The sequence below is a fragment of the Pteropus medius genome, unplaced genomic scaffold (assembly GCF_902729225.1).
Source record: "Pteropus medius unplaced genomic scaffold, Ma_sr-lr_union100, whole genome shotgun sequence".
Lineage (NCBI taxonomy): Eukaryota > Metazoa > Chordata > Mammalia > Chiroptera > Pteropodidae > Pteropus > Pteropus medius.
Window position 1 is genome coordinate 4838040 of NW_024349803.1, and position 27295 is coordinate 4865334.

At 33.1% G+C, this 27295-nt stretch overlaps 1 protein-coding gene across 3 annotated transcripts in view; it reads right to left on the minus strand.

Annotated features, from left to right (window-relative positions):
* The window catches only part of PIK3R4 (phosphoinositide-3-kinase regulatory subunit 4), a 62322-nt gene that overhangs the window by 26770 nt on the left and 8257 nt on the right, over positions 1 to 27295 (minus strand). Inside the window, exons 3-9 of one of the 3 annotated variants that reach the window (XM_039837110.1) lie at positions 26085 to 26218; positions 23597 to 24179; positions 19830 to 19964; positions 18499 to 18720; positions 13054 to 13227; positions 8296 to 8441; positions 6186 to 6389 (exon numbers count right to left, since the gene is read on the minus strand). In XM_039837110.1, coding sequence (XP_039693044.1) covers positions 6186 to 6389; positions 8296 to 8441; positions 13054 to 13227; positions 18499 to 18720; positions 19830 to 19964; positions 23597 to 24179; positions 26085 to 26218 — 1598 coding nt within the window. The remainder of the gene's footprint in view (positions 1 to 6185; positions 6390 to 8295; positions 8442 to 13053; positions 13228 to 18498; positions 18721 to 19829; positions 19965 to 23596; positions 24180 to 26084; positions 26219 to 27295) is intronic. The other 2 variants (XM_039837111.1, XM_039837112.1) reach the window with 2 other exon arrangements.

Below are 27295 nucleotides of genomic sequence, written 5' to 3' on the forward strand. Positions count from 1 at the left end.
AAAGTGAATTTCCTTAATCTGATAAAAAGATTGTACAAAAAACTTATAGCAAACATCACCTAAAAATGGCGTAACGCTGAGAGTTTTCCAATGAGATTAGAAACAAGACAAAGATACCTACTATCACTAATTCTATTTAACACTGTACTGAAGATACCCATCATTTAAATAAGGCAAGGAAAATAAAAGTATTCAGATTGGAAAAATGAATAATACTGTTACTATTCACATGATATGATTGTAAATGTACAAATTCAAAAGAAACATACAATCAAGCCGTTAGAATTGATAAGTCAGTTTTACAAGGTCATTGGATATGAGGTCAGGATAAAAAATTTTTCTATATACCAGCTACAAAAATAATTTTTTAAATGTTTTTTAACAGCATTATAAAATCGAATACCCAAAATATTATATTAAAAGATGTGTAAAACTATATAACAGCTACAAAAATAACTTTTTAAATGTTTTTTAACAGCATTATAAAATTGAATACCCAAAATATTATATTAAAAGATGTGTAAAACTCTACAAAGTAAACCATAAAACCTTACTGAGATAAATTAAATATCTAATTGAAGACACATATCATGTTCATCAACTAGAAGACTCAATATTGTCAAGACTTCAATTCTCTCCTATAGGTTCCAATTCAATCTCAATATAACAATTTTTTTTTTTTTTTTTTTTGTCTAAAGTGACAAGCTGATTTGAAAACATCACATGAAAAATGTATAAGGAAATGCAAAGGACCAAGAATAGCCAAGAGAATCCTGGAAAAGGAAAATAAGCTGGGAGATTTTGTTCTAACCAGAAGTCAAGTCTAAGAAAGTGCAATACTAGTGCAAGTCCACGAACATACCCAAAAATTCTGCTTCAGGTCATGATGTAATACCAGAGACTAGATTTACCCTCCCACTTTAAACAACTTTAAAACGGGACAAAATATATGAAACATTTTTTGAAAGGTAGAGTTGCACACCTCTCATTTAAATCGAAAACTAGAAATGGTTAAGCTTGGGGAGGAAAGCATGTCGAAAGCTGAGACAGGCCAAAAGTGAGGCCTCTTGTGCCAGTTAGCCAAGTTATGAATGCAAGGAAAAAGTTCTTGAAGGAAATTACAAGTGCTACTCCAGTGAACACACAAATTATTAAGCAAAATGGCCTTACTGCTGATATGGAGAAAGTTTTAGTGGTCTAGATAAATCAAACCAGCAACAACATTCCTTTAAGCCAAAGCCTAATCCAGAGCAAGGATCCAACTCTCTTCAATTCTATGAAAGCTGAAAGAGGTGAGAAAGGTGCAGAAGAAAAGTGTGAAATTAGCAAAGGTTTATGAGGTTACACAACAAAGGAAGCCAACTCTATACATAAAAGTGCAAGGTGAAGCAGCAAGTGATGATGTAGAAGCTGCAGTAAGTTGTCCAGAAGATCTAGCTAAGATAATTAATGAAGATGGCTACACTACATCACACATTTTCAATGTAGACCAACAGCCTTATATTGAAGGTGCCATCTAGGACTTTCATAGCTAGAAAGGAGCACTGACTTCTCCTTTGGTTTCAAAGGTTCAAAGGACAAGCTGACTCTCTTGTTAGGGACTAATGGAGCTGGTGACTTTAAATTGAAGCCAATTGTCATTAATCATTCTGAAAATCCTAGGGTCCTTAAGAATTATGCTAAATCTACTTCTGTCTGTGCTCTACAAATGGAACAACAAAGACTGATGACAGCACATCTGTTTACAACATGGCTTACTGACTATTCTAAGCTCGCTACTGTGACTTACTGCTCAGAAAAAATAATTCCTTTCAAAATCTTACTGCTCACTGATACTTGATACTAGACCTGGTCACCCAAAAGCTCTGTTAGAGATGTACAAGAAGATTAATGTTGTTTTCATGTCTGCTAACACAACACCAATTCTGCAGCCCATGGATCAAAGAGTAATTTCAACTTTCATGTCTTATGACTTAAGAAATATGTTTTGTAAAGCTGCCAAATATAGTGATTCCTCTGATGGATCTTGGTTAAGTCAATTGAAAATATGGAAAGGATTCATCATTCTAGATACAATTAAGGAGATTCGTGATTCATGGGAAGAAGTAAAAATATCAACATTAACAGGAGTTTATAAGAAGTTGATTCTAACCCTTATGGATGACTTTGAGGGATTCGAGACTTCAGTGGAGAAAGTTATCTACAGATGTGGTAGAAACAGCAAGAGAACAAAATTTAGAGTGGAGTCTGAAGACGTGACTGAATTACTGAAATTTCATGATAAAACTTTAATGGATGAGAAGTTACTTCTTATGGAAGTGCAAAGAAAGTGGTTTCCTGAGATGGAATCTACTTCTGGGGAAGATGCTGTTGAAATGACAACAAAGGATTTAGAATATTATATAAACTTAGTTGATAAAGCAGTAGCAAGGTTTGAGAGGATTGACTCCAATTTTGAAAGTTCTACTTTAGGTAAAATGCTATCAAACAGGATCACATGCTACAGAGAAATCACTTATGAAAAGAAGAGTCAATTGATGTGGCAAACTTCGTTGTCAACCTACTTTAAGAAATTGCCACAGCTAACCCCAACCTTCAGCAACCACCACCTAGATCAGTCAACAGCCATCAAAGTTGAGACAAGACCCTCTACCAGCAAAAAGATTATGACTGACTGAAGGCTCAGATGATAGTTAGCATTTTTTAGCAATACATATTTTTTGAATTAAGGTATGTACAATACATTGTTTTTCAGACATATTTCTATTACACACTTAATAGATTATAGTGTAGTGTAACATAACTTTTATATGCACTGGGAAACCAAAAATTCTGAGTGACTCGTTTGATTGCGATATCTGCTTTATTGTGACATTTGGTCCATTGAAAAGTCTGGAGGTGAACCTGCGGGATCTCTGAGGTATGCCTGTAATGAATGACGTATGTGTGAGAGGAAAGTACTCGAGGCAAGGGAAAGCACAACCAGAAAGCAGTAAGCCAAACAATTCCCAGAGCTTACACAGGACTGGGAATCAAATATTTAAGTTCCCACCAGCAAGAAGTGAAAGACCTTACTACAAAGAGCATCATGTCCTCCGAAGTCCTTGGTAGTCAAGCTAAATTGGCCACTGACCAAAGGTTCCTCTTGATCTGTCCTAACAAAGCTTAAAAGCAAGGCTTAAAAGAATCAAACTGATTCCAAGTAACAACTGTACAAGTCTAACACACTATATAAAGGAATTCAGCACCCAACAACATAAAACTCACAATAGCATAGCAAGAAACTAGGTGGCTAAGGGTCAGAGAATGAAGGAAAATTTATATTTTATTATATATTCTCTTATACCTTTTCAATTTTACACCACGTGTGTATTCTACCCAATCAAAAATTATTAAAATAAAAATCATTTTAAAGCTTAAAATGCAAAGTATTTGTTGCTTTTTAAAGAAAGGATGAAATCACATATTCTTTACTAGTGCCTGATCAAATGGATACTAATAAATCAGGCAGTTCTTGTAGATGAGATCTATCTAAAACAGTCCTGCCATGTGTTATCTCCAGATGCTAAGTCCTATTAAAAATCTGGAGTACAGACAGATTTAAACTTCCATATGGGTAATGTTCCAAAAGTGTACTTTTAAGTCTATTATCTGGAACTCTGAACACATTTTCCCACAGAAACAGTGGCAGGCTGGTCTAGAAAGGCCTACTTTACCCATGATGTATCTCAAATGTGGTTCTATACAAAAGAGCACTGTAGAACTCCAAGTTAAAAAAAAAAAAAAAATTCTGTAGTATTCAGAATTCTCACCAGTGGAGGCTGAAAACATGTCTTTTCCCTCTGTGGCCGTGACATTAGGAACAAGTTTGGACTCAGTTCATATTCCCTGGTACCAAGCCTCTGCTAGTAATCCCAAGAAACTAAGGGAGTACAGGGACCAAAAAGAAGGAAAGACAGAAAAAAGGGTTTACAAGGGGCTAGAAGAGATGAGCTGCACACAGACTTCTTCCTAAGACCATACAAAACCTAAGCAAGCTTCTCAGTCTTAGCTCTCTGTCCTGTTTACTTTGACAGGCAAGATGGAAATGGTGTAGGAGCATGGGCTTTGGAGTTAGACAGGTTTAGGTTAAAATGGCAGCTTTGAAATTTACTGAACTGTATGAGCACAGTCAAGTTAACTACCCTCACTGAGTCGGTTTCTTTACCTATAACATGGGGATAACATCTGTTGTTTAAATTTATTTAAGGACAGTCACAAAATTTAGAAAGCAACAACTACAGTGGTAGACTCATTGCAGGTCCTCAAAAAAAAGAAGCTGGTGTTGTTCTGCTGTTACTTCTTCTGAGTACCTCAGAGATTCTGGCCTGCTCTCCCTTCTACTAGCAGTATCTGTCCCTTGAAACAGTACTCCTAACCTTTAGGAGTCTCCTAAAACTATTAACAGAAACAACATAAAACAAGATTACATATTCCTCTTTTCCTATTTATACAAATGAGTGGATAAACGACAAATGAAAACATCAAGCAAACTTTTAGAGGAACATAAGTCGGTTACAAGTCAGTGAGTTTTAGTGATTTCATCATAGCATCCAATAACAGAGGCTGGTACTTGAGGGAGCAGCAATGGCAGAGGGTTTGGGAGAGGAACAGTAGTAAGCAGAAAGTATAAAGGCTTTGGAAACTGCTCTTTTTCTCTTCCTCCTTTTACCCACAGCAGTGGCAAAACCTACACCCAGAGGAAGGTGAAAAGCAAGAACCAGAAGCTAGGGTGGCTCCATGAATGAAGTAACTAATGACTTACATGAAGGAAATATCAGCATACAGGCTTTTAATTTAATATACAAAATTTGCAGGAGAGAAATACAAAGACTCGCACCATCCAAGCCTGAAGAAACATCTAAATTGAGGTCATTTTTACTGCATGCTGAAATCTTTTTGGTAAGGAATACTTACTAAAAAGAAACAACAGAAAAAATGTGATTCAATATCCAATTTTCCATAAATTGCTTTCTAAAATACAAAACACACCTACTATACAAGCCAAGGTTAAAGGTTCTTTGGGTTAAAGGAAAACCCAAAGAAAAAGCTCTTTGGCAATTCGAGTCACATCAAATTAAGTCTCTTAAAAACTAGGAAACAGAACCACTGGCCTGGAAAGGAAATTCAGAGGCAATTCTAGCCTCCAGCAAATTTAGACCTAAAAGAACCAAAACGGTTATTGACCAGCCTCCCATAGAAGCCTATTCCAATATTCAATCACCAAGCCAACTTTTGGGTATCAAATAGCACTGTATAGTTAGTGACAAGTACAATACACAAAAGGATTTACATCTCAAAGCTGATCAAATTCTCTCTCTGCAACTGAAGCACTTTCTCATCATCTAGTTAGACAAGACATGAATGACAAGCGTTCTCAACCAAATCATCCTGCAGACTTTTTACAGTCATTAAAGCTGTCCCTCAGTATTTGCTTTATGGATCATGAAGCATTTATTCAGAAATTGTATCCTTTACTTCTAACCATTTTTATTCCTATCTTGACCTCTCTAGGTTCTACACATCCCTCTTAAAAGAGGATGCTGAATCTAGACTGTTTCTAAAGAAGCCTTATTAATGCCAAGTATTATATAAAGATTACTTCCTAGTTCTAACAAGATTTGTTAATTGATGCAATTTTAGAGGCATTTAAGATACAACAGTAAAATGATAGTTTTTTCAATCTAAGATGCGTTATAAATCCCAGTTACTATAGCTGTTTGCATGTCGTGAGAACTCTCCAAATTTTGATTTAAATAATCCAGGATTCTTTTGTACTGCATCAGTGCTTTGCAATGTTCCTTCTAATTAAATTTCATTATATTTTTGGTAAAACATGGAACTGAATCAAGACTATTACTTAAATCTAAGCTTATATCTACTCCTTCCTTCATTTATATAGCCAATAATCACAAAAGAAACTTTCTAGGTCTCCCATCATTCCTTATTTAGTTTAAACCCATGCCTGATTGTCATCCTAGCATTTCCTAGATACTAAAGTAAATGCCTAAGATATTTGCCAGATATTTATGCTTATGATGCAACTTAATCAACCAAAAATATTTTTAATAGCTAGATAGATGCTTTAAAATTTTTATGAAATTTGAATTTAAATATAAGATAAGATTTCAGAGAGGTGATACAACCTGTGAGAGCAATTTCTTCAGAAGCTGTGCTATGGCAGGATCCTCAGGTGGAGGGCAGTCAGGAAGAGATCCATTTCGTTTCTTCTGACGCATGTGAAGATGCCTGAACAAGCTAGTGATATCTTTAGACCGCAAAGCATAATCAAATATAGAACGACTTACAGGTTCTTTTAAAACACTGAGCAGAACAAGTTTTCTTTCAATCTATATTAGAAAAATAAAAAGAATCAGCAAAAAATACATTTAGTATAATTATTTTCAAATTCAATACAACCTGTGTATAAAGTTAACATAAGTGTTTATTTTCTAAGAAAATGCAAGATATGAACATCTGCAATTTTTGCTTAGAAGAAAAAAGAATACTAGCGACCTTTAAAAAGCTAAGGTATTTCTTTTTCATTGTCAGCATCTGAGTACACGATTTGTGTTTATCATACTGGAAGACTAATGATAAATACCCAGGCTGGAAAAGTTTAGAAAATGAAAAAGCCTTTTCTAGATCCCAAAATGTTCATAAGTCTAATAGCCAATAGGTATTGATCCAGAAAAGATGCTCGATAGTCACAGGGCTTCCCACCAGCCATCACATTTTCCCAGGACCTTCAACCATTTTCAAAACACCATTACTCTCTCCATAGAGTTCATAAAATCCTTTTATTATCACCATGAATACTCTCCTTGTCGATGTACTTGTAATAAATGTATTTTTATTTGTAATAAAAAGGATGAGCTCTACTAAGTAATCGAGAGGACTTTCTTTAGATATTTTTAACTACCTGGTGAGTTGGCCAGTGGAAACCAGCTTAAAAGGGGTATCTTTTGTCTAATCCAAACTGTAGAAAGATATGAAACATATGAATAATTAGCCTTTCCAATCCTGGCCTTTCAAAATATAAAACAATGACAAAAGCAAAAAAAAAAAAAATTAAGGATTTCTGAGAAAACAAAGACAATAGTACAGACTTCTAACCGCTTATATGTCATATTTATTATAGTAAACCACAACTAAAAGTTATTACAAAAATGCATGCAATTTTTAAATCCCAGAGACATTTCACATTGTGATATAAAAACAGTCAATAAATAAACTTCTAAATAGAATAAGTGGTCAAAAGTAGTAACAATCTTTAGACCTGATTTCCAAAGAAGCTTTAATAACTTCAAAAAAGGGCATATTTTCTAGTAATATTACCCATCTTTCATGTATAAACAAATTGTTCTTTGGGTAAAAATAAAAAAATTCTAAAAAATATAAAATAAAGAATGGTGATCCCCCAAAATGGATGAATCTATGGGGAAAGGTAAGGACTCAAGGCACAGCCAAATCCTCCTCCTTTCCAGAGGATATCCAAGGCCACTTTCCCCAACCAAAAGAAAGGCGCAGTGGAATATAAAAGTAGGAGTAAGCCATAAGCATGAGAATTTGCAAAAGAGAAATGAAGTTCTAGTAAAAATGGGACATTTCAGGATGTTTTAACAGTCAGAATCATCTCTTGACAGTGCATTAAATTTAAGTATCTATTTTGATAGCTGGCTGTCCAGCAAGATAAAGGGTGTAAACACTGACAAGCTGGTTAAATAATTGCCTTGTACAAACCAAGATCCAAAGTTTACCTTCAAGTGCTGTACTACTTGGGGAAGGAGAACAAGGTAATCATTAGATTTAAAAGGAGAGAGAGGGAGAGAGACAGAGAGAAAGAAAGAGAGAGCAAGAGAGAGGAAACCAGAACCAAGTAGTGGCCCCCCAAAAAAAAATTTGAAAAAGGCTTTTTCTAATTTATTATAAATGCTGATGGGCTGAAATCAGTTATACTTTTTAAAATAAAATAAAATGAAATCAGTTATAGTTTTAAAAGTATTTTCTTACACATAAGACATAAACTATGAACTAAGTGTTATATTACACATAACATGATGGAAAACATAATAATCTCTTGACCATTTCTCACCTTCAGAAGTGTTTATTCAACATTAACTAGCTTGAAAGGAATGTGAAAATGTTGTACTTCAATTTAAATCTTTAAAAAATTTAAAAAAACAGGACTCTAAACCTTTTTTTAAAGGGCACAGTTTGGAAGGAGGATTGATTTCCAAGTTGAAACACACTTACCTGTATTATTGGTTGGGTAATATATGGGTCAAGGTAAGGCATCAGTTTACAGTACACATCAGCTGTGTTTATTTGATGAGCGACCACTGTGATAAATCCCACAGCACCATAGCGTATCCATAGATTGGGATGGCACAGAAAGGGGGCTAAAGAGTTAAAAAAAAAAAAAAAGTATGGATTAAACCATGTTCATAAATAGTTTCAAACTATCAAGATAAACAAACTTTCACTTTATAACACAATTGAAAAAGAGATTATACCACAATGTTGCTATCAGGTGTCTTCACATATTCAATTACCCTAAGACGTAAACTCACCCAAGTAAACATACTAATACTATAATTTTCCCTATCATAAGAATCAGCAATATCATAAAAGAATAAAAACAGCTACCTCTTTTCTGAGAATTTAAATTTATATTTTTCAGTCAGGGCTGAAGATGGGTGAGCATCTACTCATTTAAAAGACTGGATTAAAAATTACTGAACAGAGATATAAAAAGTCCCAAAAGTATACAGCAAACTATTACACCCCTATCTGCTACCCTGTAGAAGTCAAAGGACACATCATCTACCACATCAAGGGCAAAGAAATAGAAGCTGTCTCTTCTCTAAGCCATAGCTTTAAGATTAAAGGAACAATTTCACCTATCTGACATTCTTTTTAATGTAAAGGTTTGATCAAATCGAATATATCACTCATAAATTCATTCACAAGGCATTATGAATGGAAACTAAAAGGCTGAAAACATGATGTCCCATTCTTAAAGAGTTTAAAATATAAGATTAAACCAGAAAATTAAATGAATGTCTTTTAACCTCTCTTATTTTAACTGTTGTGCATTACAGCTAAAATCAGTGATTTCAACTAATCACAGTAAGATTTAGAAATTCAAAATTCTAAAAGAAAAAAATCTATATCAGTTCTAAGTATGCAAAAAATCAACATTTAGAAGACATTTTTGTCAATACTGTTTATAGTATTAAAAGGGGAAGGAGGAAAAAATTGTTCAAAATATGTCTCCAAAGTATTATTTTAATAACACATGGAGAAGGTTTTATTTCATAAAAATTCTGCTGACTCTGAGATATCCATCAAGGGAGGGCTGATAGTTTCCCTTTTAACAACAGGGAAAATGAGGACTGGAAAAACATTTAAACATCTCTAAAAAGTAAACCCAAAATGAGTTGGCAGGAGTTAAGCACTGCATGAGGCTGCATTGTTGGTCCTAATTCTTTGTTATCTGTATTACACTACCAGACTCTTGCCTTACACTCATGGTATGCAAAGGGTACCTCCTCTGCCCCTTGCTTTTGACTCAATCATATTACTTGCTCTGGCTAATGGATATAAGCATATATAACACAAACAAAAACTTGAAATGCCCTGCATAGCTAGGCTTGCTCCGTCATGCTTCTGCCATCACCCAGAACACAACGTGCGTAGCAGGTGACCTTCCAACCTGGGATCCAGAATGGATCAGAGATGGATCACAGTCACCACAATCTTGAGATGCAAAGCCTAAAGCAGAGCCACCCACACAGCCTACAGAAGCATGATGAGAAATTTACTGAAGCATTTACTGAGATTTTGTGGTTGTGTTGTACAGCATTATTGTATCAGTAAGTAGCTAATTGATACAAAGAATCTCAAGACATCAAACAAGAAACCAGAATCAAAAGGATTCCCTGTAAAACAGTATACTCAATCTTTTCTCCATCCAATACGCTCTCATTATCTGGGGAAGGTGAGTATTCTAAGTGTGAAGAGTATAGTTTTTAAAAAAAACTACCAAAGAAATCACGATAATCATCATCACTACTACCACCATTCTTTAACAATCACTACCAAAGACTAACCATGGGTTGTTTGAAGACAGAACAGAGAAGCAGACAGTTTATCATTTATTTTAAGTAGGTGTTTCTAAGTTACTAAAACTGGGGTTTTTTTTTCTTTTAAATAGCTTAAAATGCCAACAAAAGATTGTTTACTTGACTTTTTTTTAGTGAGGCTTTTTCTTTTTCTCCACAGCTGGTCCCAATTTCAGTTCCAGTTCTAAAGGAGCTCCCCATCAAAAAAGTTGTACCACAGTGGAGTTATTCTATACCTAAAGATCATTATTTTGATGCTAAATTAAAGATACATGACTACCCCATATGCTCTTGTGATCAATGACTAGAAATAGCAGAGTCCAGAAAAATCTCTGCAAAATTTGAGAGGAGGGGTAAAAAACTATCTTTATAATTATTTTTGCTTAAAAATTGATAGACATCCATTTTCCAGATAAAAAACATGCTAATTATAAGCTACATTAAATCTCAAAACTAATTTCCAAATAATCAGGCAACAGAAGAAATGTATTATGTGAAATTAGAATAAATGAGTACATATTTATACACAGACGGTATTAATTAAAATAAAGCAACCTGGGTGGTGTCCATCGATAGATGAATGGATAAAGAAGAGGTAGTATATGTACACAATGGAATATTACTCAGTCATAAAAAGAATGAAATCGTGCCATCTGCAACAACATGGATGGACCTAGAGGGTTCTGTCCTCGGTGGAGTAAGTCAGACAGAGAGACAAATATCATATGATTTCACTTACATGTGTAATCTAAAGAACGAAATAAACAAAACAAACTCATAGAGACAGAGAACATTTTGATAGTTCCAGATAGGAAGGGGACTGAAGGGGGTAGATGAAAAAGGGGAAGAGATTAAGAAGTACAAATTGGTAGTTATGGAGATGTGAAGTACAGTTTAAGAAATATAGTCAATAATATTGTAATAACTATGTATATAGTATCAGATGAATACTACATTTATAAGATGATCACTTTGTAAGCTACGTAACTATCTAATTGCCATGCTGTACACCTGAAACTAATAATATTGTATGCCAACTGCAATTGAAAAAATGTTTTAATTATTAAAAAATAATAAAAAATAAAAATTAAAAAAATAAAGAGAATAGGAGTTAAAAGTGAGAAAAACCTGACTCTTTGGAGATAATGCAACTTTCACAGGAGGGAAAAAAGCACTGATGTGATGTGAGAACTCAGAAAATGAGAATGAGCAAGGAAATATTCCAGGTAGCAAGATATGTATGTTAATACATTTTGTCCTTAATATTACTATGAAAATGGGTGCTTTCTATACATGCTTTACACTACATAGGACCAGAAATTTTAAAAAGTCTAACATCTTTTGTTTTATTATAATATTAAGAACTTTTGGTTCCCATGTTATTAGCTTTTTTAAAAAATGGGAAAATAGATGATTAATCCCTCAAGGTTTAGCACTCTGTAGCTTACACGAAAAATCAAAAATATTTCAATGTAATGAAGATTCTTATCATGACTGTGTTGACAATACTCAACAATTTGCTATTAAATTTGTAATTATTTTTAACATAATCAAAAACCAAATCACAGTTATAAACTAAGAATGATTATAGATATTAGAGCAGCGGTCCCCAACCTTTTTGACACCAGGGACCAGTATTTCTATGAGAATCTAAGGCCTAATGATCTGAGGTGGAACTCAGTTGGTGATGCTAGCGCTGGGGAGTGGCTGTGAACCAGTACCAGTCCGCAGCCTGGGGGTTGGGGACCCCTGGACTAGAGTACAAAATAAGAAACCCACATATACTTAAGTACTCCATGATTTTTTTTTTTTTAAAAACTACACTTATGCCTTTAAAATTTCCAGAAATTTTATATATCTCTACTACTACCATCTAGTTTCTCAACAATTGAAATAAATAATTCTTTTGTCTTTTATTATCTGAGGATTGCCTCAAGAAAAACCTGTTAACTAAGTCCAACCAATTTTGGTTTTCAATTAATTTTCCTTGGCAAACCATTTAGCAGCAATTAAGTATTTTATCTAAAGGGGCAATTTCCCAAGATTTCATGTCCTCTCCATATACAGCCAACTCACAATCTCACATTGCTTACTTTCTTAAAATGAAAGACTAAAAGTTCTCAATATTCTTAATTTTAGAATGTGTCATATTTACTCGTTTGCTCTTATTCTGAATTTTTTTTTTAAGCGAGACAACCCTTGGTTGACCTCACAGATTACAATGACCTTGTCAGCTTACAATCCATTATTTATTTATTTATTTTTTATGCCTACAGCACCCGGTCTTCCTAGGTGGTCTCCCTAGGTGGTCTCCCATCGAAGTATGAACCAGGCTCGATCAGACAGGATCAGGCTTGTTCAGGGTAGCATAGACTGAATTTTAAGTTTAAAGAAATATGTGCTATAAAGATCAAGGAATTATTCTTTTCACTGGTTAATAAAATTACTAACAGTAGTAACCTCAATACTATGAATTCTTAACTAGCAATGAGTACAATGAAACATGTCATAGACAATCTTCCACATCCAATTTCAACTTGACTAGAGGTCAAGCTGACAGAGCAGTTAAAGACTTTATCTATACTGTGTTAAAAAGCAAAAAAATCAGAACAAAAATCTTTATTTTTCAAGGATCACAATGACTTAACTACAAATACAAGCAAAGATACGTTTCCTAACCTGGGTGGGAGAACTAAATGATCCTTTCATTTACCTGTCTCGCAAATACGTACAAGCCTGCATGCAGAAAAACACACACACACAATGGAAACAATAAAGTTGAAAACCCGACTCTATATTACCTAGAAATTTTACAATGCTCTATTAATGGTATTTCTCTTCTCACATCCTAATTTTCCCATCCCAATCTTGGGAAACTGAAACTTACCAATATCACTGGCAAATTCATAGACATGAGGTTTTTGTAGCAGCCCTAATTGGCACATACAAGTAAGGGCATTAAGAGCTTTCACAATAACAAATTCCTCAGCATCACTAAGACCTTGTTGCAGCAGGGGCTTGAGAATTGAGGAGCTCTGCCAGCCAACGTAGGCAGCAACACCTAAAAAAGAGAAGCAACATTATATAATTACATGTTCTATACCTGAAAATACAAATGTCATTAAGTAAAACAATAAAATTAATCAAAAGCCAAATATATTTAGCAATAACCAAGGAGAGGACCATGCACTTCCTACACAGCACAATAAATTAAAAAGACCCACACTGAAGCAAATAATCAAGAAATTCTGGAACACTAAGGGGAAAAAAAGATCCTAGAACTTGTAGAAAGAAAAATACAAGGTCCCTTAAAAATGAAGGAGAGTAAGACTGGCATCAAATGATCTTCAACAACATGGAGACTAGAAAACAGCAGAGCAAGATCTTCAAAGTTATGAAAGAAATGTGATGCCCAAACTGTCAATAAAATAAGAGAACAAAAATAGGTCATTCTGAGACATAGTAGAGCTATTCAGATTTACCTATCATGCAATTCTTTCTAAAAAAGTTACTTGAGAATGTACTCCAGCAAAATTAAGACGATGTTGAATGTACAAAAGAGTAGATAAAACCCAGGAATTCAAGGGGGGAAAAGGAATAATACTTAGCAAAGATTTAGAAATCAATCAGCCAAAATTAGAACTAAAAGCCAATAAATTTCAAAAATGTTATCAAGAAGAAAAATGGAATAGGTAACAAACAATAGATAAAATTGGTTTAAAAAAGCTAAGTATTACAGATAAGGTAAAGAAGGAATATTATTTTTCTCTATAAAAGGAAAACAAAAGAATCTGAAACTCTAAGACAGATAAAAAGTTGTTCAAGAAAGACATGGTATAAATATGAAATAAATTAAAATGTGTAATGTATTAAGTAATTAACAGAGGATAGAATATAGAATCCATTGACCTTGACACTATAAATGTTCTCATCAAGGATAAAAGAGTCATAGCACTGGAACTGTGGTGAACCATATACAAATAATACACTACTTGGCTCTACAGTCAATAAAATTTACATTCATAATCATGTAAATTTTGAGTTTTCAAAATCAGTCTATACAATGCACAAAAGACTATCATGATCATGGAGCAGAATGTAAATATTATCAACTATAACGATACAATTCTTAGTTGAACTGTCAACTAACAATTAGTTGAATTATCAAACATCAAAAAATGGGGTAGGGGGTAGAAAGAAAAGGGCACTAATATTCATGTAGTCCAAATCAGGAGATCAATAAGAAATAAGTTCAATAAAGTTATAAAAACAAATTAAAAACTAAAGCACTGAAAATAATAATCTACAGCTCAAAAACAGAGAGAAAGGGGGATCACAGCACATGTGGTATAAGTGAGTTGAATCTTCGTCTGGCATAGAAAAAATCAAGAATTAAAGTCTAACGTAGGATATAAACCTAAAAGCAACAAATGAGCAGGACAAACAGAGACTCATGGACATGAACTATAGGCTAGTGGTTACCAGAGGAGTGGTTACTAGTGGAGTAGGGGAGGAGGGGGAGGTAGATGGGGTAAAGAGGGTAAAATATAGGGGAATGGGGGAGGGTTAAGTGGGTAAAGGAGATCAAATATATGGTAGCTGAAGGAAACTGGACTTAGGGTGGTAAACACAATAGAATATATAGATTTCAAATGATAATGTACACCTGAAAATTATATAATTACATTAATCAATATTACCCCAATAAACTTAATTTTAAAAAAAGAAAGAATTAAAGTCTAAAGCTGATCATTCTAAAAATAGTAATATGAAAATATTATTTACAGGTATGGCAATAATCACCTGAAGATATCAAACCAAAAACACAAACCAGAATAGCTGCTTCCAGAAAGTGCATCTACTGCTTTCCATGTCACTTCAAAATTTTAAATAAATTTTAAATTATTTATAAAAGCATATTTTCCCTATAATTGAAAAATAATTTTAGAATATTTTTCTGTAATAAAAGGAAAAATACTATCTCAAATTCCAGTGGCTTATATTTAGGAACTTTACAAAGTGAAATGTATCATAAACTAAGCTTAAAATATTTTAGAAACATCTAGGGAACTTATACTACCAGATACTAAAGTTAGTTATAAGTATATATTAAAATATTACATAGCTATAAAAATAGAGAGTATAATATGGAGTACAAGAATGAGAAATCAATGAAATACAACAGATAACCAGAAAATGCTCCTAAGACAGAAGCATACAACAGATGACAACTAAAGTGTCACAAATCAATGGGAAAAAAATTAAGTGTTTAATAAATAATATTGGGAAAATTGGTTATATCTCTGAAGAAAAACTAGATTTCATTTCACACCACAGCCAAAAATAAAGATTAAACAGGTAAGTGTAAATAATAAAGCATTTAAAAAAAGAAGAAAACACACATCCAACAGATTATTAACCTAATTCTGGAATGAGAAAAGCTTTTAAACACAAAAATGTAAAAATCACCAAGATCGAATAAATTGACAACATAAAAATTATTTAAAAAGACAAAAATAATGAAGTTATGTGAGAAAAATTTTTGCCATAGAAACAATAAGTTATTTAATGTTCTTAATGTATGCATGTGTGTATATATATGTGTAAATATATATGGCTCAAAGATATCGATAAGAAAAACATAACACCAACAGAAAATATGGGCCAAAATAATAAATTAAAAATTCATAGAAGAAATATGAATGAGTAATCAACATGAGAAAGTTTTGACAAATATCATGTGATTTCACTTACACGTAGAATCTAAAAAAAAAAAATGAATAAACAACAACAAAAAAAATGGAAACTGACACACAGATATAGAGAACAAGCTGATGGTTGCCAAAGGAGGGGGATGAAAAAATTTTTTGAAGTGTTAACAAATAAAAAACCCATGAGAAAGTTTTTCACCTTCACTAATAAGCAAAGAAACACAGTACATCAAAACAGGTTACATTTTACCCTACCAAAAGGCAAAGATTAATTAAAGCCTATTCAATACTGGTAGTGTGCAGTATTGTCAAACAACGCTGATCAGTGGAAAATATTATCTTTTTGAAAAGCTTATAAAATGTGTCAAGAGTTTTAACAATATATTCATATTCTTCAACCCACAAATTAAAATTTCAGACTTCTAAGCCCAAGAAAATAACAAGAAACAAGTATTTATGTAAAAGATTATGTGCAGATAGAAAAAAATTTTTAATAATTTAAATACCCAATAGAAGAGTTAAATAAATTTTGGTAGAACTATATAATGGAATATTTTGACCAATTATGGTTTCAAAGAATTTTTAGTAATATGATAAAAAGCTCCGAATATGTTACTAGAAAGGTGTTTAAGAAATAATAAGATTAAGAAGTAATATAATAAATACATAACACTTATGTAGCAGGCACTATTACATATGTTAATTCATTTTATCTTCACAACAACCAGTGAACAACCAATAGACAGGAACTATTATTATTCTCATTTTATAGACAGGGAAACTAAGGCACAAAAGAGATTAAATGATGTCTCCCCAAACCCTAACTGGTAAGTGACATGGCCAGAACTTAATCCCAACAATCTGGCTCTAGAATGCCTACTCTTAACCAGTACCTCTGAGCATATATGACAGAATGGAATAGATGGGATGGAAAGAGGAGAGAATCTGCAGGAAAAAAACACCGAAGCATTAATAGAGGTTGTACATGGGTTCTAAGATTAGAGATGATCTGTTTCCTTCTCAGTTTCTCTATTTTCCAAATTTTTTTATAGCAAGCATGTATTACTTTTATAAACAAACCAAAAACATCAATGAAAATTAATTTTAAATGAAAAAAAGAAAAAAATCAATGAAAAACTTTTAATGAAAAAAGTAATATAAAGGCATGTTTCAAAATACACATGAATTCAGCAATAGATGGAGGAAGTTCTAAGACTACCTTTTCCCAAGAAAAGGAATAAAAATAAAATTATTTGAAAAAAGGAGAGCAAGAAAGACAAAGCTTGAGAAGCAAAGTATACTGTATTCAAGAACTGAGTTTGATAGAGTCTGAGATGCAAGACTAAGAGAATTAATATACTGACGCAAAAACAAAAAGCAAACTAAACATGTCTGTAAAGGAGAGGTACAGTAATCTTCAGTTATAACAAAGCAAGAACAACAGGCAATTTCAAAGCCTTTCAAATGTAGGAAGTATTCGTTTCTCCAAGATATTATATGACAGCAAAATATTATATGACAGCATTTGCAGAAATATTAATACTGTTGCCATGAGTTTCTTTCCTTTTTTCATTTTTTAGGAAAAATATCTGAAGTTTAGCAGTTACTTCCCCAGGTTTTTGGGAACCAAAGTCTAAACCTTATGGCTTTCTGCTATTACATGAAAAAGTTTGATATCAGCAAAGCTTTCAGACAAGCTATTACAATCATGTCCAAAATGATACAAGAAGGGTTAGTGAGTAATCATAACAACATGGTTTACTATATAATATTTCATAACTGACCAAATTTAAAATAAAAAAGATAGTACCATCAAGTGGAAAGGAATCGGTTATTATTCAAAAAACAAAAATATTAAATCCTCTGTCAAGTGACTTAATCTCAAAATAAAATTCACTTTATTTCTTTGTAATTCTGAATCTAAATGTAATAGAAGCCATGAAGATAAAATACAAGATGTCTTTTCTTTTTAGATAAATCTGAAAAATCAAGACTTGCAACATGTTAAAAAATAGAGCAAAAAAAACTGCTTAGTTTTTCACAAATTTTCAGTTTACACTAAGCAACTTGTGTTCATTTTCTTTCTAACAGATTAATTTCAATCATAATTATGCTGTTATTTTCTGATTGTAAAAGTTAAGTATGTTTACTGTAGAAAATTTGAAAACTATGGAAAACATAAAGAAAACAATCATCTACTATAATCCTAGTCCCTGAGGTAACCACTATCACACCTTAGTATATTCCAGTTTTTTTTAAATGTGTTATTGTTACCTTTATACAACTGCAGTCATGCTTTAAGTAGATGCACGACCCACTTCAGTCACTTTAATAATATTTCATGATAGTTTCCCAGGTCATTAAATATTCTTTTAAAATACAGTTTTTATAGACTACATGGTATTCTTTCATATGAATGTATCTCAATTTAATTAACCAATCTCTTCATCAATTAAGACACTTCCATCATGCAAAAGCAGCATAAAGCTAAGAAAGAAATACTAGGAACTCATTTCACCATTAACAAAATTTGGTAGTACTATCGTCTTTCAGATTGCATGGAGGTATTTGAGAAGATAATTCAAAATCTTAAAAATGAATTAAAAGAAAAAAACACATACCAACTATACTATCAAAAAAAGCTCCACGCAGATGCCAATCATTCTTATCATTTAGGAAAGTGATCATGTGGGACAATAAAACATCATTGGCTTTCTGACGTCCAAAGAATACACATAGTCGTGTTATTCCGTTTTCCATTAAGGTTTGTTTCACAATATTTTCAGGGTCACTTAGCAAAGTGACAACTTTCTGCTGTACCATTTCATGTAAGGCTTGGAGCTCTAAAAAAATAAAAAAGTAAAGATACATCAGTATTTTCCCTGTATGTACAGACCCAGTCTTCCTTCTTACTCCTTGGAGAAATGGAATGATTATAGAAACTACAATAAAGTCTATAATCACTAAGTTTTTCTGCTATTCAAAGCTCTGAAAGATCGATGGGAAACAAATATAAAACTGAAGAACATTCTAATAAGCTGATGTCACAAGTATGATTACTATCTCACTAATCAAACAGCTCTATTTATGAAGCTCAAGGAGAAAACTGTGGGAAAGCACCAAAAAAGGTGATCATAATACTCCAATAAGATCAACTTAATCAAGGACTTGAAAATACTAGACTGGTTCAGGATATAATCTGATGGTACAAAGCAATACTTTTAGAAAGCATTTTTAAAGATTGGTTTACTGTATTTTAGAAAGCCAGAAAATATACTGCGAGTCCTGTCAAGGCTTTACATGATCTGGCCACTACCATTCTAACAAGTAACAGACCATTACAGTTGTCTATAGCATAAAAATCTAAAAATTAGATTTCTCTAGTTTTTCCCAACTAGAAACATGTTGGAACAGATCTAAGCATATTATCTTACTTCTGAATCTTTAACTCAATAAACATTAATGACAAGCCTGTTAGAAGTTGTATGGTTATAAAGAAACTTAAGAAAGGAACTCTGACCTCAAAGAGTTTACCATCACATGTTTCTTTACAGTAAAAGGTATGGGTTTGGGTATGTAAATCACAGATAGCATGAAATAAACACAGTTTATGAGAGAGGATGTGCATAATACTCATATAAAAAGAAGTGGTTTAGACGCGTTAGCTATGATGTTTCTAATGTTTTTTTCTTTTATAAGAATAATATAATTCACCTAGCTTTATGGCTGGCTGAAACTCTGGCTGAAAATCAACTGAGCTTAGAATTTGTGGCAACAAGCTGATCATTTTCTGGCTAGTTAACAGTGTTTGCAAACAGAACAAGCCAAAGACTCTTCTCATCTACACATCTGGTATTCTTTCATCTTAAGTGACAATTACAAATAAATGATAAAGAACACATTAGCAATTCATTACAAGTAACAGGAAATCTGGAAGAGAGAATCATACTACCTGTGTCATAATTTCCATTGGGATGTGTAACTTCATCAATTTCTTCACTATTTGGGTCATTTTCCATATTGAGATTTTTTAACTGTACTAATTCCAGGAATCTTAAAGCTGTTTCTGCCAGCAGAGCTATGTTTTCTATAAAAGGAAGAAAAACTGTAATTATAATCTTAAATCTCTGTAATGCTTACTTTTCCTAACTCTTTATACATAAAATAATCATAAAACTAAGGAGGAAAAGTAGAACTTTTCAATTTAGCATTTAACCTAATCATATTTCCAGTGACTAATTTCATAATCTACAACTATCCTTAAACTACCAGTTTTTTCATGAAATCTAAGCATCTTTAAAAAATAAAAATATAAAACCCAAAATATAGCACTCAAATTTATTGAGGCAAAGAAAGAAAAAGAAAAAACCTTAATCCTTCTATAGAGACTTACCCTTTAAACAGTATCTTGACATTAGACTAACATTCACATGAAAATAACAGATCAAGATAGGCTTTGTAATCACACAGAAAATACAAATATACTCGGCCATTTACTAGCTGGCTGCTTAACCAATTTTGAGTCTGTTTCTTCACATGTAAATGAGTCACATCTACTAAAAGAGTCATTACCAAACTGAATCAACCATTGTTGGATTGCTTTACAAGTGACATTCTGAGGTTCTTAGTGAATCAAAGTGTTAGACTGTTTGCCGCACTCTGCAGTTGTCTATATTTTCTCCTCTGATAATCTATTAAGACTATCTGATACTCCTCACCATTGTGAAAGCATCTACCTCTAATTTCTGCTGTTACATTTGCTTTTAATTATATTTATTCTATTGCTCATACCATCTTCTTCCATTTTTATTTATTCCTGTCTCTGCCCTTCTCTTTCCCACTTCTGTGCTTCTTAACATGACCATATGAGCCAAAGACTATACTCTTTTCCTTGTTACCAGTAAAAAGCACCAATAAAGTTTAACTACCTTATTTTATTCATTCTAAGACTCACTTTTTCTTTACTTTTTACATCTCATATTGAGATGTATCTTGAGATTTTTGAGTCTGCCAAATGTAGTGATTCCCTTCACCTTTAACATCTCACACTGAGATATATCTTGCAATAGGTGAGATTTTTGAATCTGCCAAATGTAATGATTCCCTTCACCTCAGCATCCCACTCTCCACCCCTCCCAGGTTCAACATTATTCTAAATAGAATAAAATTTACCTCTAAGTAAGCAAGACATTAATACCCTGTAATGCTTGCTCACCCTAAAGACAGGAAAATTCTAAGACATCTTCTGATAATGAGTCAAAATTCTAGATGAATATCCCTACTTTAATGAACATATCTTTATTAGGAGAGGTATCTTCTGAACTTCTAAAGTCTAAGTAGATCTATGCTTATTTCCCCCATTTAAGTACATAAACCACAATGCACTTGAAAGTTTACACAAGATACAAATCTATATAGGCACGATTGAGTTAAAAAATACTGTAAAAGAAATTTAAAAATTGATTTTCACATGAAAGCAACTAAAGTGTCCTACAAGAGATGATTGGATAAAGAAGCTGTGGTACATATATACAATGGAATATTACTCAGCCAGAAGAAGAGATGAAATACTGCCATTTGCGACAACATGGATGGACCTCGAGATGATCATGCTAAGTGAAATAAGCCAGACAGAAAATGTTGAAAATTACATATCGCTTATATGTGGGATATAAACCTAAAAGCAACAAATGAACGGACAAACAAACAGAGACTCATGGACATGGACTATAGACAAGTGGTTACCAAAGGGTAGCAGGGAGGAGGAAGGGAGTGATAGGCTGGGTAAAGGGAGTCAAATATGTGGTGACAGAAAGAAATCTAACTATCGGAGGTGAACAGTGTAAATATATATATGCCTTACTGTTAAAGTGTACAGCTGAAACTTACTGGATTTCATTAACCAATGCCACCATTAAAAAAATTAAATAAATTGATTTTAAACTTTTATAATTACTGACATATATGGTTTAATTATACTTAACCATACAAGCGCAAATATACTTGACTCTATCGTAAATAAATAAATAAAAGAACGAACGAACGAATAAATAAATAAATAAATAAATAGCTTTAACACGCACAAGCCATAATAAAAGGACACTGCAAGGTACTGGCACTAACCCTGGGTTATCATGGACTCTCATCATAAAGACACAGAAAAGCAGGGTTGCTTCAAAATCAAAGTCTAGACGAACAACTCTGAGAACTGAAAAGAATTAAACCAGATACATTTGGGTCATGTTTGTTACCTTCTCCCATTCTCAATTTCCTCACTTATAAAATGAAGGTAATATAGCATTTACTGTTCAAGGTTGTTTCAAGGGGTAGTTGTGAGAGATATACAGATCTTAGAATCTAGAATTTATCTTAGAATCTATATATCTCTTGAAACTAACCCTTGCAACAACCTTAAGCAGCAGATGCCCTGACACACAGTAGTTTTTTCAATAAATAGTAGCATTATTTTTATGCTATAACTATCAGTAATTAAATGTCAATGTTAACATGGAACCTACATATCAGAACCTTACCTAATTAACAGAACTGAGAACAGACTAATATACACTGGGCCAAAAGTAGGTCATGAAACTCTAAAGATACTTATTTTTAAAACCTATAAACTTTAATTTCATCTGGTTCAATTATTTATATTTACCAAGTGAATTATAAATATGCTTTGTAACGAATGATAAACTCAGGTATACCTTAAAGATATCCTGGATTATCTTGACCTAAACTTTACACTTGTACAGGTATGGAAACCAGAAGCCATACCTAAGTAAATAGGCAGATGGATAAATATAAATAAAAATATATGTACAGGAAAAAAAAAAAAACTATCACCACCAATCACTTCGTGGATGTGCCTAGCAACAAGGCCAGAGTCCAAAGATCATTTTTCACACGTTCCATTAAAATATTAACAGGCAAATCATAAAATGAATAAACTAAGCAAGTTTCTTTCAAAAAAGTGACACTATCACTACACGTTATGCACTATTTACAAAGACTTCAAAACAGAATCCTTGATTTCCATGAGATTACCTTTTAGAAATAAATTATGGAATTATGTAAATGTTCCGATGACATTTCTATGCAGAAATAAGCATTCAGAATTAATTTGAGGAGCTAAAAACATGAATCTGCATTACTTGATTTTATGAGCAAGAATTACAAGTAAAACATGCAGGTGTGTTATAAAACATACCCACTTCACAGAGAAGCCACGCATCCTAAGAACTATAGTAATAGGGAGGACCTTAAAATTTAGCAAGTTAGTAGGCTAGGTTCACTGAATTATCCAGCAAAATTAATATTTTTCGACATAACAGATTGTTGTTGAATATCCTAAAATTGATATTTAAACAAGAGTATTTGTTCAGAGAAACTTTATAAAAGCCTAAAGACCCTAGCTCAGAAGCACATACTTGTAAACATTAGTCTTACTTCAGATTAAATGGAATACTTCCAGTAAAATAATAAGATTCTATATTATATGCTTTTTACCTGATGGTTCTGATCACTTCAAAAAATGAAAACACATACAAAAGTTGAGTCCCAGGGACAAATTAGCTATAAATATTACTAAAATGTTCACGAATAGTTCAAGGACCAAACTTCATCCTTTGAATTTCCAAAGAAATGAGAGAAACAAGAGACATTATAGTCAATAACTTAAAAATATCAGTGGCTATTACTTAGATAATAATCTCTTACCAGCATAGGCTAGTCTAACAATAGTAGCATCGTCTTGGGCTAAGTGGGCTATGCCCGGCAGAATATATTCTGGATAGATATTGATATCATTGCGAGGAACCTCTTTAACAAGAGCTAGAACTTTGGTCAACGTCCTCAAGGCTTCGGCCCTCACTCTAGGAACAGAGTCATTGCTGAAATGCAAAAGATATGGAGTGATACGATCCAAAAGAATTTCTACACTTAACCGTGGGGCCAAATGGAGAATAAGTTCCAAAGCAGCAAGTTTGGAATCACAGTATTTAAGGGTCTGTAGACAGGACGTTATAACAGACACCAAGATAACCAGCCCATTTTCCTTAGGCTCTCCTTCTGCTTTTTCTGGCAAATCGTGTCCACAGAGATTGTGAATAATGTTGCCCAAATCCTTCCGTATAACCAGGATACGCTCATCTGCAGAAAGAAATGTTTCTTTGGCAAACTGGGCCATGTAGGGCTGAAGGAAAGTATAAAATATTTCAGGAAAGGCATTGCCACGCTGCTGCTTTAAGTAATCTTCTGCCTCTAACCGTTTATCTGGCTCACGGTGAATCATCTGAGTTACCTATACCAAGGGAAAAAGGGAATGAAAAATAGATTTGAGAACAGCAAATTAAATCAGATAAAAGCTACAAAGATATCTCACATTTAAAAGATTTTTGAGAATTCTGACTCTTTTCAACCTTTGCATTCAAACCACTCTCAGAATTTGACTACTAAGTAATATGTGACTCTACCACTACCCTAAAAATAGGAAATTACATACTGACATATTACAGATAGCCCTGGCACTTATATAAAGAAGAGGTATACCCTGTTCGACATTCCCCATTTATTAAGACAGGGGAGTAATATACTGCTGCCCTCAACTCAAGGATTCTTAAACTTCTTTGAGCAGGAGATACTACTGAAAATCTTAGGAAAGCAATAGGATTTTCTCGAGGAAAATGTATACACCCAATTTTGGCATGCAAAATTACACACAATTCTGGAAAGAATCACAGAACCCCTGAAATCTATTTATATATCAGAGTTCTGGTTTAGAGCTTTATTTTCACAAGTCCAAGGAAATATATAGTTTAAGTGTAGTTCTAGATCAAAAAGGGAATGAGTGGTTTAAGCTTTTTAAGTAGTGTAAAAGAGATGTTAAATCCTGCAGATGCTAGAAATGATATAATTTGAATTTATCTTATGTTTTCTAGCATCATAAGGCTATAATTTTTTTCAACATAGTGGACACTTTATTTTCCATTTTATTTTTTTAAATAAATTTATTTATTTAAATTAGTTGCAAGTATACAGTACATTGGTTAGACATCTATAATGTTCACAAAATGATCCAAATTGCTCCCTCCCTCCCTTGGCCTTCCACTTAGCCATCATGTTAATGCTAACTACATTCCCTCTTCCATGCATAGAGGGCAGTTTACTCTTTCCTAGACCCTCATAGTGTAAAAGTCATTATTTAAATACTCGAAATATCATAAAAATATACCTAGTTACCTGAGCTTTCTTAATGGAATTACTTTTACATTTGGATTAAGCCTTTAAAGATGAGTCAAATTCACTCTTTTCACAGTTAAGAAAATGTAGGCCCAAATTCATGAAGGTACTTAGCCAATATAACGTGATGAATGAGTGCCATGCCCAAAGAAAGAACAGCCACATATACCAACTGTTAATCCAGGGCACGGATCTTTGAACGTGAGTTAAATTGCTTCCTCTGAAATATCTTGTTTTTTAATATTGGCCATTTGTAAGAGAAATTGAAATGTATATTTCTCTACCTTACTAAAGAATATTTTACATGCACCATATTCATTTCATGACTGAGTCATCATCATAAGCATCAGTTCCTCTACTGAGTTTAAAAAGATCTTTCAAACAGTAATGTGGCTTATATGACCTCCCACAGAATTCCTCATATCTATTCTGCTATACAAATTTGTGATTCTATATCTGCCCTTCCAGAAGTGCCCTCAGGGTCAAGGGAAGTATACAAAGCAAACTGATTCTATATAAAATGACTCTATATTATTGTATTATAGTCAAGTTGATGTTTCCTGTTTCCTTCATTTTAGAAATGTCTTCTTCGTTTCTTATTAGCAAACTCAATCCTGGACAACCTCTCTAACCCCCAGGCATCTCCTTACCTCCTTCTAAATCTATCCAAAGTAGAGCTAAAGATTATAATGGGAAGGGCGGGGGAGGGGTGTGTGTGTGTGTGTGTGTATGTGTGCGCACGCGCGCACGCGCGTGCATGGGTGTGTGTATAAAAAATTAAGTCAAATGAGCTCTATGTCTGAGAAGGGGGGCAAAACTGAGTTTTAACAAAGTAAAAATAATAAGCTGTTTGGTCTATAGGGCTTTATTGCTTTGTTCCAAATTTGTAACATTCTAGAAAGCGGACTAATGCAAAAGAACATAATTCTATTAAATTCTTTATGGCAAATACTTGTAGTATAGTTACCAAATCTCTGATGCTACGATCTTCAATTTTATTTAGTACTTGTTCTGGAAAAAATTGTCCATTTCTATAAGCCAGAAGTTGAGAGAGATCAAATAACGGTACACCTTCTGTAAAAAGCTCAGCTATCACGCAACCTGGAAAATAGCAGATAAAATTCCGTTAAAAATGAAATATAAGATAACATTAGTACAGACCGAGAGTTCAAAGAATTCATAAAACTAAAAACGTGAAACCCAAAGTAAACTAAATTAAAAATTTTTAATAAAATATACAACTACAATATAGTAAGGTAAGGAAAATGTTTATTGCCTAATCATCAATTTTTAAAAGTGTAAAGTTAAAAAAGGCCCACCCAATTTTTCTTTTAAAAAATTAAATCAAATAAAATTACTTTCTATTTCTACAATTTAAAGTATGTATGTAGCATATACACACATACACTTAGAGATAGATACATTAAAAGATTAAAAGCCACAAGAAATAGTGTTTTTTTAAGTATGGATTTATAGATATTAAGTTTATAAAGAACTACTGAGAAGTCATAACTGACAATTCATTTATTCATCATTAAACAAAAGTTATTAGGTGTCTACATTAGGCTGTCATAGTACATAAAACAGATAAAATCCCTGCCTCCATTAAGCTTTCATTCTAGGAAGGGAGACATAAAATAAACCAGTGAATAAACATAATTATAAAATGAGAAGTGCTAAGTGTGGCTGTAAAATTAGAACGAGAAGGAGGGACAACCCAGTCGTTTTTGCACTTACATAATCTTCAAACAAGAAATTGAAAAAGCATCTACATTCCCAAAAAGACAAAACAGTTTCATTGAATTATTATTATATGACATGCATTTAACAAGTCTTACAAAGATCCTTAAATAACCTTAGCTCACAGCCTTTGCTTCTGCTGGTCCTTTTGCCTGGAATGCTATTCCCCTAACTATCCACATGGTTTATACCTGCACCCCTTCAGATCTTTCTTTAATCAAATGTCATTTTAGCAGTAAGGGCTTTCTTGACTGCTCAGTTTAAAATTGCAAATCCCACAACCACAGCTACCCATACTTTTCATCTGGCACATTCCCTTTCCCCTTTCCCTGTTGTTTTTTCCCACAGTATCAACTGCCAAAATATGTATTTTATGTATTTATTTATTTCTTCATTGTCTATATACCCACTAGAATGCAAACTCCATGAGGAAGGAAT